This window comes from Canis lupus, chromosome 17, assembly GCF_011100685.1.
Source record: "Canis lupus familiaris isolate Mischka breed German Shepherd chromosome 17, alternate assembly UU_Cfam_GSD_1.0, whole genome shotgun sequence".
Taxonomy (NCBI): Eukaryota; Metazoa; Chordata; class Mammalia; order Carnivora; family Canidae; genus Canis; species Canis lupus.
In genome coordinates this window covers 25,505,605-25,520,016 of record NC_049238.1, presented here as the reverse complement: position 1 = coordinate 25,520,016, position 14,412 = coordinate 25,505,605, and the positions used below count along the sequence as shown (strand labels likewise).

General features: G+C 37.2%; 1 protein-coding gene across 4 annotated transcripts in view; it reads right to left on the bottom strand.

Annotated features, from left to right (window-relative positions):
- The window catches only part of SLC30A6 (solute carrier family 30 member 6), a 42,431-nt gene that overhangs the window by 7,091 nt on the left and 20,928 nt on the right, over positions 1 to 14,412 (bottom strand). For 3 of the 4 annotated variants that reach the window (XM_038561212.1, XM_038561214.1, XM_038561215.1), the window contains 6 exons: positions 14,044 to 14,138; positions 11,679 to 11,727; positions 11,180 to 11,299; positions 4,571 to 4,673; positions 3,655 to 3,702; positions 2,657 to 2,725 (listed from right to left, as the gene is read on the bottom strand). In XM_038561212.1, the coding sequence (XP_038417140.1) occupies positions 2,657 to 2,725; positions 3,655 to 3,702; positions 4,571 to 4,673; positions 11,180 to 11,299; positions 11,679 to 11,727; positions 14,044 to 14,138 (484 nt within the window). The remainder of the gene's footprint in view (positions 1 to 2,656; positions 2,726 to 3,654; positions 3,703 to 4,570; positions 4,674 to 11,179; positions 11,300 to 11,678; positions 11,728 to 14,043; positions 14,139 to 14,412) is intronic. The other variant, XM_038561213.1, reaches the window with a different exon arrangement.

The window sequence follows — 14,412 nt, the reverse complement described above, 5'->3', positions numbered from 1 at the left end:
AGAACTTCAGATACAAATGGGAGGAAAAGAACCAGGAGAAAGAAAAAATTTTCATTTCACAGACTCATCAGAAGAGGGAGCCTTAGAACCATAAACTCAAACACACTACCCTAAACCACTTCTTATTTTAAAGTTTAGGAAAACAATTTTACATAAAAAGGGGCAACAGAAAAGGACTGAATCAAATCACAGACAAAGTTATTATAAGAAAAAAAGAGAAGGACAGATTAAAAAAAGAGCACCAGAAAGATTTACCTACAAAACGAATGAGAACTATGCACCTATTTTTTCAAAACAAACCAAAAGACATGAAACAAGCACAATATAAATCAACATTAGAAAACCTCAGAAATGAGGAGCGCCTGGGTGGCTCAGTCGGTTAAGCATCCGACTCTTGATTTCAGCTCAGGTCTTGATCTTAGGGTCGTGAGTTCAAGCCCTGTGTTGGGCTCCACTCTGGGTGTGGAGTCTACTTAAAAAAAAAAAGAAAAAAGAAAAAAGAAAACCTCAGAAATGAGATGACAGTGAGAAATACAAGAAAAAACAATCACTTCAGAAATTAAGACCAAATTAGAAGGAATACAAAAGCAAATAAACATACAGGTCTACTATAAGAGAAATAAAAGGTGAAGAGAAGGAAAGTTTTAAAAATCAAAGGAATGGAAGAGATAATAAACTGAAAGAAAGTAACAAATATGGAAGAAAGGTAAAGATCCAACAAGCTTATAATAGGAGTTCCTAAAGAAGATAATAAAAGCAAGAGAACAAAATAAAACTTTCCTGAAAGTTAACAAAACTTTTTTGAAATCACATTTTTGAAAGGATATACTGCACACCTGGAGTAACTAATTCAGAAAGACCAACACCAAGATATATTCTAATGAAATTCCTAAACTTAAAAAAAACAAAAACAAAAAAACAAGCAAAAACAACCACTTTTGCCCAAAGGCAAAGATCAAGTTGCATTTAAGAGAAAAAATATTTTGACCACAATAGTAGCATTTAATGACACAGAAAAACTGTTCATGACATATTAAGTGAAAAGAGCAAATTATAAACAGCACAGTTTTGTTTTCTATGGAGTAAATATATGAGTATGAATGAAATGTCACAGCAGGTTTCTCTACATGAAAGGCTTATGGGGATAAAGAAAAGCTTTTTCTGAGTACTTTTCAGTGTTTTCTTCAGCATTACGTTTCCAGGAATGAAACTACACCATAACAGTCTCTCTGACAATAGGTCCAAAGTGGATTTGTGAAATTAATAAAAGGAAATCTTACTAAAATGAAGTCAGGAGGCCAGGAGGGAGGGCCTCTCAGGCCCATTACCCCTAGTCAACTGCAGACTCAACATAAGAGAGGTCAAGTCCATACTACTTTCGTTACTATTTTATCACATCAGCAGGAGGAAGGAGGCTTTCTTTCCGGCAACAGTCCAGCCAATGAGAGACTGCCACAACTCAGCACAATGAGAGCCACCACACTTGAACTCCCAGTTTCCTCCACTGGATTTCTCATTTACAACAGTGCTTTCCACTTCCCCCTTTCCTCTATAAAAGAGCAGTTCTCTCTCGTTCTCCAGACTTGTCTCTGGTTTTGCTGTTGCTTGCTAGTCCCAAACTGCAATTCTCTGCTATTTTCAAAGAAACTCATTTTTACCAGTAAAGTAATTGGTTTTATTTTTAAGATAAACATAAATAACACAGAATTCAGGGCAGCCCTGGTGGCGCAGCGGTATAGTGCCACCTGCAGCCCAGGGCATGATCCTGGAGACCTGGATTGAGTCCCACGTCAGGCTCTTTGCATGGAGCCTGCTTCTCCTTCTGCCTGTGTCTCTGCTTCTCTCTCTCTCTCTCTGTCTCTATGAATAAATAAATAAAATCTTAAAAAAAAAAACACAGAATTCTATGCTGAAGCAAGTTGTGTTATCGTAACTCTTTATCAGCAAAACCTCCAAAGGCAGAACTGCAATTAAAAAAAAAAAAAACCTGTACTTTTTACTTTTCGTATTTTCTTTTCTTTTCTTTTAAAATATTTTATTTATTCATGAGAGACAGAGAGAGGAAGAAGCAGTTTCCATGCAGGGAGCTTGATGTGGGACTAGATCCCAGTACTCCAGGATCATGCCCTGAGCCAAAGTCAGATGCTCAACCACTGAGTCACCCAGGAGTCCCTAACTTTTCGAATATTTTCATATTCAGTAATGTGTGACTATAGATTTGTCTTATGTGGACAACCCAGTATTAAGATCATTAACAGTAGTTTGAAAGGAAAAAAAAAAGAGAAATATACCTCAATTAATCTCAATTATGATACTGAATCCAGGAAGTTAGATACTGATACTGGCTCAGCAATTGAGCATCTGCCTTTGGCTCAGGGCATAATCCTGGGATCCGGGATCGAGTTCCACATCAGGCTCCCTGTGGGAAGCCTGCTTCTCCCTCTGCCTATATCTCTGCCTCTTTCTCTGTCTCTCATGAATAAATACATAAATCTTAAATAAAAAAAAAAGGATACTGAATCCATCTACATTTTAGACTCTATAGAACACAAATGGTCATCAAAGGCTCTATAAAAAAATTTATGGAAATGCTTTTTTCAATTTTAAAAATTCTAAACTATGTTTTAAATGATCTAAATTCATATGGGGAACATACCAATGTGCCAAAACCTAGAGTCCAAAAATGCTCATTTCGAACTTCTAAAACTCCATCCAAAGTTGAGACCTAACCAAAAACAAAGAAATAAGGTTGCTTGTATTTGTCACATTCAAAACAATTCAGTCACATTGCAGACTTAATCTAAGCCTAGAAATGACATGGCCCGACCCTGTGTGAGGATACTCATTAGCCAAGACATGTCCCAGATCACTCAAAAGATCATTTCTACTTGTTCAGTGGTGAGTCACAGGCCTTGGATTCTGTTTCTTGTCTGGCCCATTCCTTTCAGAACCAGGTCCGTATCACCTACTCCCAGCATCACCTTGTTCAACAGTGTATGGTTCTTTTTTTTTTTTTTTTTATCTCAATGTCGTATTTTTTTTTTATCTCAGTATGTCATATATTTTATGTCTAGCACCTGGAGTATTAGGTTTTCCCCCATTTTGGGGGGTCTTCTCTATCATTTCTTTCCCTGTATTCCCTCTTAACAAATTTCTGCACAACAAGATGTTATTTGAACGTGTGCCAAAAGGAAATTCCAAGACCAGATACATTGTGTATGGACCACTGGTACAATGACACAACTTCATTAGCTGAGACAAGGAGCCAACTATATTGGTAAAAGTGGCCTTTGTGATAACAACAACTAAGTTTAAATACTTTCAAAATCCAAGTAATTCAATTATCTATTCCTTCATTAGTGAAGAGGTGGATATTTATACGATACAAAATCTAAACTCACAGATCAATGTTACGTGGTGAAAGAATCAACATGTAAAAGTGGCCTTTGACTAATCAAAATCCTGGATTTGAATACAGACTCATAAAAACCATAGCATTTACATAGCTGGTAGGGTGGTTGCTAGACCATTATCTTCCCTTCTACATTTACTTTAAGCTTTCAGACTGAGCAATTCCTCAAATTTTTGTACTTTTGTTATTATAATTCCTGCTGTCATATAATTAAAATGATTTTATTTACTATTCCACCTTACCTCTCTGATAAGTTTGTCCAACTGACCAATAACATGGGGTGGTGTTGTCTGGAGAAAAAATAAAAATAAAATATGAATAATCTGTGGAGATAAGAAACATTTGCACAGTGCTCCTAAAACTAAAAAATCGGGTTATATCAGCTTTGCTTTGACAAGTGCCCTATATGATTTAGGGAAGAGAGGTTTCAGTTGGCTCCACTAGTGGGTCATTAAGAATCAGCCCATATTTATTTTTTATCACACAAAGAAGCTCTATCTCTAGTCCCAAACAAACCCTGAAGAATCAATCAACTAAAAATATTTTGTATATGGCTTAGCACATGCAACTATTATCTTATTGTTATTACTGCCTCTGGAGCTAGAGCTAGTACTCCTAAGTTTCAGAAAAGGCATGAGGGTAAGACATAAGGAAGAGCAGTGCTTACATATACATTCATCAATGGGAAACTATCTTTGTATTCAGGTACTTGTCTATGATATTCCTATTGTTTAAATACATAGTAATCTGCCTTTTAAATTTTAAGTTTGAAATTTCAAAATCTCACTAATTCAATGACAGGAAATAAGAAAACAATCACAATCAAATTACAAAATAGACAAAGCACAATAATTGGGAGGAAATCAATATGTAAAAAAAATTTCTAAGTAACACTTTTCACTTGAAACATTAAAGGCAAAATATTTTTAGTTTATGATTTTGTCTTTTATTATAAATACAGGAAGATCTGTGTCTATTTTATGGGCCAACAGAATTTCATTTGGTTCTTACTATACAGACTAGAAATTTTTGACTATTTCTGATGGGGGCCTCCAGTTGCTAAAAATTTCACTATCTGGTAGAAGAGCACATATAACTTTATAATCTGGTTGAAAAACATGGCTAATATTAAGACGTGCATTAAAAGAAGACCCTTACCTGCAGTAATACTTTGCCACTGTACACGCTCATGGGATACATAGTGCCAAACGTCATCAGAGCAATGGCTATTGCAGATGCAGTGTCTACAGCAAAATAATTACTAAAAGGAAAAACCAATTCTAAATCTTAGATGTATAATTCATTGGGCTACTTACAATTCCATTTCCAAAACATTAATTATCTAAAGCAACAGGACTGTTATACCAATACTGGCCGCTACTGGAACAAGGTCATCTCAAAAAAAAAAAAAAAAAAAAGGAAAAGTTTTCAGAATCCTTTCTTGCCAAAGTTTAATGGAAAATAATAATTATGTTAAGCAATTTGAAGAGATGGTGAAGAAAAAATATGTGAACATTTCCCCACTATCTATTCTCAATCTACTTACAAAGTAGAAAGATTTCACATATATTCACTTGTTCCACAAATAAAAACCTTCAACTAGTAATTTCTGATAGAGAGAAGACTAATGTATTTCATCAGTGATGCTGGCAATTTTCCTGTAAACAATAACTTTCCAATTATTACTACTAAGAATTTTTGAAATTACCCAGGAATTATATATAATGTGAGATTCTACAGGACTTTGTCAGAGGAACATGGCCACAAAAGTGCAACACTCATCAGGAGTTCAAACTGTTCTATTAAGAAGACAGACCAAAATGCCCATGTTTACAAGCTGATCCTGAACTCTTACTTTTTCCCCAAATGCTGGGGATAGAAACATGAGGTAAGACATAGTCCCTACCTTTGAAATAGCAGGAGATGCCCATGTAAGGAAAATAAAGCCATTTGGGAAAAAAGAAGTCCTACAAGGTTTCATGGATGCAGAGAGGAGTGAGTGACAAGCCTCCTGAGGAAGGAATAATCCAGAAGGGCTAAATATAAAAAGAGGTGACATCTGAGCTGACTCTTCCAAGATAAGTGAGCCAATGGGAGGAAGATATTGCAGACAGGGAAGCAGCAAGTGCAAGGGTGTGAAAGACCTGATACAGCACTGAAACCACAAGCAGGTGTATCAGCAGTACACATGCCTGGATGGCCAGAGTGGTAGGGGCTTACGCTAACAAGTTTTTTCTCAAATATGCAAACAGGAGAATTTTGAAACTGGAAATATTATGGCCAGACTTGCAATTTTGAATGATGCTGTTAGGAGCAAAATGGAAGATAACTAGAGATGTGTGAGAGTGATAGTTAGAAGACCAGAAGACTATTCAAATTAGACCAAGGAAATGATAAGGTCTTAATATGGGCAGCAGCACTGAGTATGGGAAGGAGGAGACAAATAAACATTAAAATGAAAGATCTAATCAGACTGGCTGACAAGACTGATTATTTCCAATAGCCAAGACATGGAAACAACCCAAGTATCTATTAGAAGATGAAAGGATAAAAAATGTGATATACATACCCACAGACACATATACATGGAATATTATTCAGCCAAAAAGGGAAAGAAATCATGTCATTTTCAATGACATGATAAGATGAACAAATACTGTTATGATCACCCTTATATATGAAATCTAAAAATCCACAAAAATTCTCAACAAGACACTAGCCAATAGGATACAACAATACATTAAGAAGATTATTCACCATGACCAAGTAGGATTTATCTCCGGGATGCAAGGCTGGTTCAACACTCGTAAAACAATCAATGTGATTCATCATATCAGCAAGAGAAAAAACAAGAACCATATGATCCTCTCATTAGATGCACAGAAAGCATTTGACAAAATACAGCATCTATTCCTGATCAAAACTCTTCAGGGGATTCCTGGGTGGCGCAGTGGTTTGGCGCCTGCCTTTGGCCCAGGGCACGATCCTGAAGACCCGGGATCGAATCCCACATAGGGCTCCCGGTGCATGGAGCCTGCTTCTCCCTCTGCCTGTGTCTCTTCCTCTCTCTCTCTCTCTGTGACTATCATAAATAAATAAAAATTAAAAAAAAAAAAAAAACTCTTCAGAGTGTAGGGAAAGAGGGAACATTCCTCAACATCTTAAAAACCATCTATGAAAAGCCCACAGCAAATATCATTCTCAATGGAGAAGCACTGGGAGCCTTTCCCCTAAGATCAGGAACAAGACAGGGATGTTCACTCTCACCACTGCTATCCAACATAGTACTGGAAGTCCTAGCCTCACCAATCAGACAACAAAAAGACATTAAAGGCATTCAAATTGGCAAAGAAGAAGTCAAACTCTTCCTCTTCTCAGATGACATGATACTCTACATAGGAAACCCAAAAGACTCTACCCCAAGATTGCTAGAACTCATACAGCAATTTGGCAGTGTGGCAGGATACAAAATCAATGCCCAGAAATCAGTGGCATTTCTATACACTAACAATGAGACTGAAGAAAGAGAAATTAAGGAGTCAATGCCATTTACAATTGCACCCAAAAGCATAAGATACCTAGGAATAAACCTAACCAAAGAGGTAAAGGATCTATACCCTAAAAACTACAGAACACTTCTGAAAGAAACTGAGGAAGACACAAAGAGATGGAAAAATATTCCATGCTCATGGATTGGAAGAATTAATATTGTGAAAATGTCAATGTTACCCAGGGCAATTTACATGTTTAATGCAATCCCTATCAAAATACCATGGACTTTCTTCAGAGAGTTGGAACAAATTATTTTAAGATTTGTGTGGAATCAGAAAAGACCCCGAATAGCCACAGGAATATTAAAAAGAAAACCAGAGCTGGGGGCATCACAATACCAGATTTCAGGTTGTACTACAAAGCTGTGGTCATCAAGACAGTGTGGTACTGGCACAAAAACAGACACACAGATCAATGGAACAGAATAGAGAACCCAGAAGTGGACCCTCAACTCTATGGTCAACTAATATTTGACAAAGCAAGAAAGACTATCCACTGGAAAAAAAGTCTATTCAATAAATGGTGCTGGGAAAATTGGACATCCACATGCAGAAGAATGAAACTAGGCCACTCTCTTGCACCATACACAAAGATAAACTCAAAATGGATGAAAGATCTAAATGTGAGACAAGATTCCATCAAAATCCTAGAGCAGGACACAGGCAACACCCTTTTTGAACTTGGCCACAGTAACTTCTTGCAAGATACATCCATGAAGGCAAGAGAAACAAAAGCAAAAATGAACTATTGGGACTTCATCAAGATAAGAAGCTTTTATACAGCAAAAGATACAGTCAACAAAACTAAAAGACAACCTACAGAATGGGAGAAGATATTTGTAAATGACGTATCAAATAAAGGGCTAGTATCCAAAATCTATAAAGAACTTATTAAAGTCAACAGCAGGATCCCTGGGTGGCACAGCGGTTTAGCACCTGCCTTTGGCCCAGGGCACGATCCTGGAGACCCGGGATCGAGTCCCACGTTGGGCTCCCTGCATGGAGCCTGCTTCTCCCTCTGCCTGTGTCTCTGCCTCTCTCTCTCTCTCTCTCTCTCTCTCTGTGTGGCTATCATGAATAAATAAATAAAATCTTAAAAAAAAATAAAATAAAATAAAGTCAACAGCAAAGAAACAAACAATCCAATCATGAAATGGGCAAAAGACATGAACAGAAATCTCACAAAGGAAGACACAGACATGGCCAACAAGCACATGAGAAAATGCTCCGCATCACTTGCCATCAGGGAAATACAAATCAAAACCACAATAAGATACCACCTCACACCAGTGAGAATGGGGAAAATTAACAAGGCAGGAAACCACAAATGTTGGAGAGGATGTGGAGAGAGGGGAACCCTCCTGCACTGTTGGTGGGAATGTGAACTGGTGCAGCCACTCTGGAAAACTGTGTGGAGGTTCCTCAAAGAGTTAAAAATAGACCTGCCCTACGACCCAGCAATTGCACTGTTGGGGATTTACCCCAAAGATACAGATGCAATGAAATGCCGGGACACCTGCACCCCGATGTTTATAGCAGCAATGTCCACAATAGCCAAACTGTGGAAGGAGCCTCGGTGTCCATCGAAAGATGAATGGATAAAGAAGATGTGGTTTATGTATACAATGGAATATTAGCCATTAGAAAGGACGAATACCCACCATTTGCTTCGACGTGGATAGAACTGGAGGGTATTATGGTGAGTGAAATAAGTCAATCGGAGAAGGACAAACGTTATATGGTCTCGTTCATTTGGGGAATATAAGAAGTAGTGAAAGGGAATAAAGGGGAAAGGAGAAAAAATGAGTGGGAAATATCAGAAAGGGAGACAGAACACGAGAGACTCCTAACTCTGGAAAACGAACTAGGGGTGGTGGAAGGGGAGGTGGGCCGGGGGTGGGGGTGACTGGGTGACAGGCACTGATGGGGGGCACTTGATGGGATGAGCACTGGGTGTTGTTCTGTATGTTGGCAAATTGAACACCAATAAAAAAAATAAATTTATAAAAGAAAAAAAAGAAATCTAAAAATCCAAACTCATAAGAAACACAGAAGTTTGGTGGCTGTCAGATGCAGGGGATGAGGAAGGGGAAGAAATGGGTGAAGGTGGTCAAATAGTATAAACCTGCAGTTATAAATCACAAGTTCTGGGGATGTAATGTATAGCATAGTAACTACAAAAACTTAAAAAAAACAAACAAACACAAGACTAGGTGACTAATTAGAACTGGCTTGGGGAAAGGGGAGGAGGGAGAAGTAGGTTATTTAAGAATGCTTTGGAGTTCCTCAAAAAAATTAAACACTAAATTATCATATAATCCAGCAATTCTACTTCTGGGCATATGCCCATAAGAACTGAAAGCAGAGACTCAAACAGATATTTATACACTCATGGTCAGAGCAGCACTAGTCACAAAAGCCAAAAGGTGGGAACACGCCAAATATTCATCAATGGATAAATAAGCAAAATGTGTTTTATATATAATTCAATATTATTCCTTAAAAGGAAGAAAAAAATTTTTAAAGGTTTTATATATTTATTCATGAGACAGAGAGAGAGAGACAGAGAGAGAGAGTGGCAGAGACATATGCAGAGGGAGAAGCAGGCTCCATGCAGGAAGAAGTCTGATGTGGTACTTGATCCCGGCAATCTGGGATCATGCCCTGAGCCAAAGCAGATGCTCAACGGCTGAGCCACCCAGGTGTCCCAAAAAAGGAAGAAAATTCTGACACATATTACAACATGGATGAATCGTGAAAACATTATGCTTAGTGAAATAAACCAGACACTAAAGGACAAATATTGTCTGATATCATTTATAGGAAGTACTTTGTCAAATTCTTCCTCCTCCTTCTCCTCCCCCTCCCCTTCCTCTTCCTCTTCTTCTTTTTAATTTACTTATTCATGAGAGACATAGAGAGGGAGGACATAGGCAGAGGGAGAAGCAGGTTCCCTCCAGGGAGTCTGATGTGGGACCCGATCCCAGGACTCTGGGACGACGACCCAAGCTGAAGGCAGATGCTCAACCACTGAGCCACCCAGGTGCCCCAACTTCATCAAATTCATAGAGACAGAAAGTAGAAGAGTGGTTGCCACGGCTTGGGGCAAGGAGGAGGGGGAGTTACTGTATAATAGGCAGTTTCAGGTAGGGAAGAGAAAAACTTCTGAAGATGGATGATGGTGATAGTTACACAACTATGTGAAGGGACTTAATGCCACTGAAATGTGTGCTTAAAAATGGTTAAAATAAAAAAAAAGGTTAAAAATTTAGTTTTATGTTATGTATATTTTAACACAATTAAAAAACCAATGCAATGGAATAGATGGTAGTAGTATTCCCCGAAATGGAAAATATAAGAACAAACAGCTTTGGGGATGAGGAAAATAATTCAGTCGATGTAGGCATGAATAGAAGTCAGTAAGATACAGCTTTTGGAATTCAGCAGACATCTGTATTATTAGAAATAAAGGTTTGGGGGCCACCCGAGTGGCTCAGCGGTTTGGCGCCGCCTTCGGCCTGGGGCATGATCCTGGAGACTCGAGATCAAGTCCCACGTCCGGCTCCTTGCAGGGAGCCTGCTTCTCCCTCTGCCTGCGTCTCTGCCTCTCTCTCTGTGTCATAAATGAATGAATGAATGAATGAATGAATGAATGAATGAATATTTGGGAAACCCACAGAGGTGGTAAATAAAAGCAAATAATTGAATGTAATCTCCTAGGAGAGTATGCAAAAGAAGAAAAAGAACAATTAAGGACAGATCTTAGTAAACACTAACACTTAAAGGGTAAGTAGTGAAAGAATCATGTCATAAAACACTGAGCTTAAAGCAGCTATAAATTATTTTTCCTAAAAGGGTTGCCTTTTAAAAAAATGTATCACATCTACTTCCTTTTCCTTCTCGCAGCAACAGTAGCCATGGCTTAGCTCTCTTTTACTGCCATCCTTTCTGTTTCACTCACCAGGTCAGCAGTAGGGAATTTATACAGTTTTTCCAGTCTGAATTATAGACTATGGTAAAAAATACATCTTGAATCCAACCCCTCAACTTTTCAGATGAAGACACTTAAGGACAAAACTTGACCAAAGTTACATAGGCCATAAGTAAACATGCTCTAAGTTTAATCCTTATCAATCCCACAGATGCCTTTAAAAGTCAGGCCCCAAAATGGAAACCCTTGAAAACAAAACAAAACAAAACAAAACAAAATACTTACTTAATTTCAATTAGCATATATGTAATACAAAGAGCAAATGCTCCAGCAAGATCAATTAAAACAAATGGATTCATTCGGGGAAGGAAGATACTGCTAAGTCCTGGAATAATTCCACACAAGCTATGAAGAAACAAAGAGTATTTATTAGCAGAATTCAATGTCATACTGATGAAAATCTTGTAAAAGATAACTTGTATTTTAGTATCATATGTATTTTATGTATTTATATATATATAAATATATTATATAATATATATATTAATATACATATGTATATTATGTATTTTATAGACAGCAAAGAGGATTTGGGAACAAAGTTCTTTCACTCATAAAGGTCTCTTGTATCATCAATTAAAAAGCAAGAAAAAGTAAAAGGAGAATCTGCAAGATTCATGTAGTAACTTCGGCAACGAATAACATAAATTCCCACAACAGATGAATTTCTCGTGGATCCCTCTTAAATTATGTATATCATGAAACCCCATACATAACATCTTACCTCCGACTAAGATCTGCAACATGCTCTTGAAGCCAACTCGTACTAGCAGCTTTAAGAAGAAAACACTTAAATTACCTATAATGCACTACCAGAAATACTTGATTTCCTTAATTTAAAAAGTAAGTTTGGCAATGACTGTATCACATTTCACAAAAGGACATGCTATTCAAATCTAGCCCTTCTTTCCCTTTAATCCTTCAAATAATAAAGCAAAAGCAGTTTCCGTGATTTGTATCACTGACCTGAAGGAGTTAGTGAACTTACAGGTCATTGTTACTATTAATTTTAAGTTTTAAAGGCTTTTTAAAAGTAAAGCAGAACTTCCTAACCAGCGTGCTGGGAATGAGTCACAGGTAAACCAATTAATTCCCTCAGCTCTCAGAGTGGACAGGTGGGGATCTGGCTACATGCAGACACCTGCCAGTTACTGCCCCCTGAACAAGCAGCCTCCAGTCTCAAGCATCCTCTTACATTTATCTCAGGGTGACAAAAATATTCACTTTTTTATGTGTTATATGATGTTTATATAAAAGCCACATAGTAGAGAACTTAAGAGCAGACTCTGATGCCAGAATACCAGCTGGAATCCAGCTCTGCCTTAGCTAGATGTGTGGCCTGGAGCAAGCAATTTAACCTCTCAGTGCCTCAGTATAAAATAGGAATAGTAAAATTATTTACCTCATATGGTTTAGGGAGGATTAAATGGGTTAATCTACATAAAGAATTTAGCACAGTGCCTGGCAGACAGAAAATGCTCAGTATTATTTCTACTCAGATTTCAACTAATATCTCAAATATTAATGTTTCTGAGGGTTTAATAACCAGCTAATGAGCTAATGAAAATACAAACCAGGTAACCTTTCTGGAAATAAGCCTGGCACAATATACATCAATGACTTAAAAAAATATTATATTTCCAATTCATTTAAAATTTATTCTCTGGAAATTTATCCTAAAGAAGACCTGGAGATGCATTCAAGAAATTTGATGTAGAAAAGTAGATTGTAGCATTATTTGCAAAAGGAAAACCTGTACCATCCTGATCTTTTCAGAGAGATATAATTTCTGAATTTTTGTACCTTCTTAAAATTTCTAAATGACATTATACTATTTTAATAATTTATAAGTTTTTAAAAAAGAATTCCAGACATTGCAAATTATCATTATTTAATTTTTCTAGTTCATGCAGTAATTCTTTTTTTCAAGATTTTATTTATTCATGAGAGACACGGGGAGAGAGGCAGAGACACAGGCAGAGGGAGAAGCAGGCTCCCTACAGGGAGCCTGATGCAGGACTTGATCCCAGGATCCTGGGATCATGACTTGAGCCAAAGGCAGATGCTTACAAAGTAAGCCCAGGCACCCTTCATGTAGTAATTCTTAAACTCTAATTCATACAAATACTACTCATGCTTCATAATATTCATGAAGTTGTTTAAATTTGAATGGGCAATTCAGGAAGCTTTCTTCTTCTGACTGTCTTAGTGTTCAAAAGTCACTGAGACCTAAAAAGACCCTCTTCTATCTTCGCTTCAAATGTGGGCCTGTGTATAGCCCATTTTGGTTTTTACCTTACTTCTCCATCAATTAGTGATTAACTCCATGTGGGTTAGTGAAATTCCAGAACAGACAAATTACTGAAAAATGACAGTAAGTTTGACCACTGGGGGCACTTGGGTGGCTCAGTTGATTAGGTGTCTGCTTTAGGCTCAGGTTATGATCTGGGATTCTGGAACTGACCCCGGATCGGGCTCCCTGCTCAATGAGGAGTCTGCTTCTCCTTCTCCTTCTGCTCATGCTCCATCTCTCTCACTCACCCCCCCATGCCAAAAATAAAATCTTTAATAAAAAATAATAATTTTGACCACTGAAATATCAGTCTGAATTTTACAAACCTGAGAACAAAAAAATATTTCAAAACATATATGCTACTTTACAACGTATGCCCATCCACTAATGACACAGAGAAGTTCCTGGGAACATATTTAACAGAATACAATTATTTGCAAAGAGCACATCAACTATTTGAAGTTTACGGATGCTTCTAAAATGCTTCTGATAGACTTTTTGTAGGTAGGTTATATGTCTAAAATCCCATTCATGTTATTTGGCAAGTACAATTTTTCATAACATGTAATTTAATAAATAAGTCAGTTCTGCCTGTTTTTAAGTAATATTTTAAAACTTGAAATAATTAAATTTTTATAATTCTCTACTAGAGAAGACCTGAGAACCTTTGGGGTAGTTCTTTCTTCTCTTCAGGATAAGCTTTCTTGTAGATTTATGAGATAAGGAAGTAAACACAAGACTTGTTTTTATGAGAAATTAATCAGATTTTTTATTAATAGTAAATAAAAAAACATACCTTCAGAGACATAAGCAAAAGGTTTATTCCGAACAGAAAGCATTGTGAACAAGTTGAAGGAAAGAGCCACAAAAGTACCAACTAATAATCTTCCCCTAGAAAGAACAGTAACAGTCATCTTTATTTTTTTTCTTGGTAATATCAATATGTAATTTCAGCATGCAGACAGACCAAGAGATGGGAAGGCACAGAGTGGTCTGCTTCAGTGCTTTGGGATTTGCAGAGCCATACTCTGAACCTGCTCCGTAATCTATGTTTTGTCTATTGTTCCATCTTACATAGGACCAAAACTGACTCTTAGCATTAACTAAGAGTCTTCTTATAGGTAACTTCTGTTACAAATCTATACAAATGCCACATGTTTGGTTT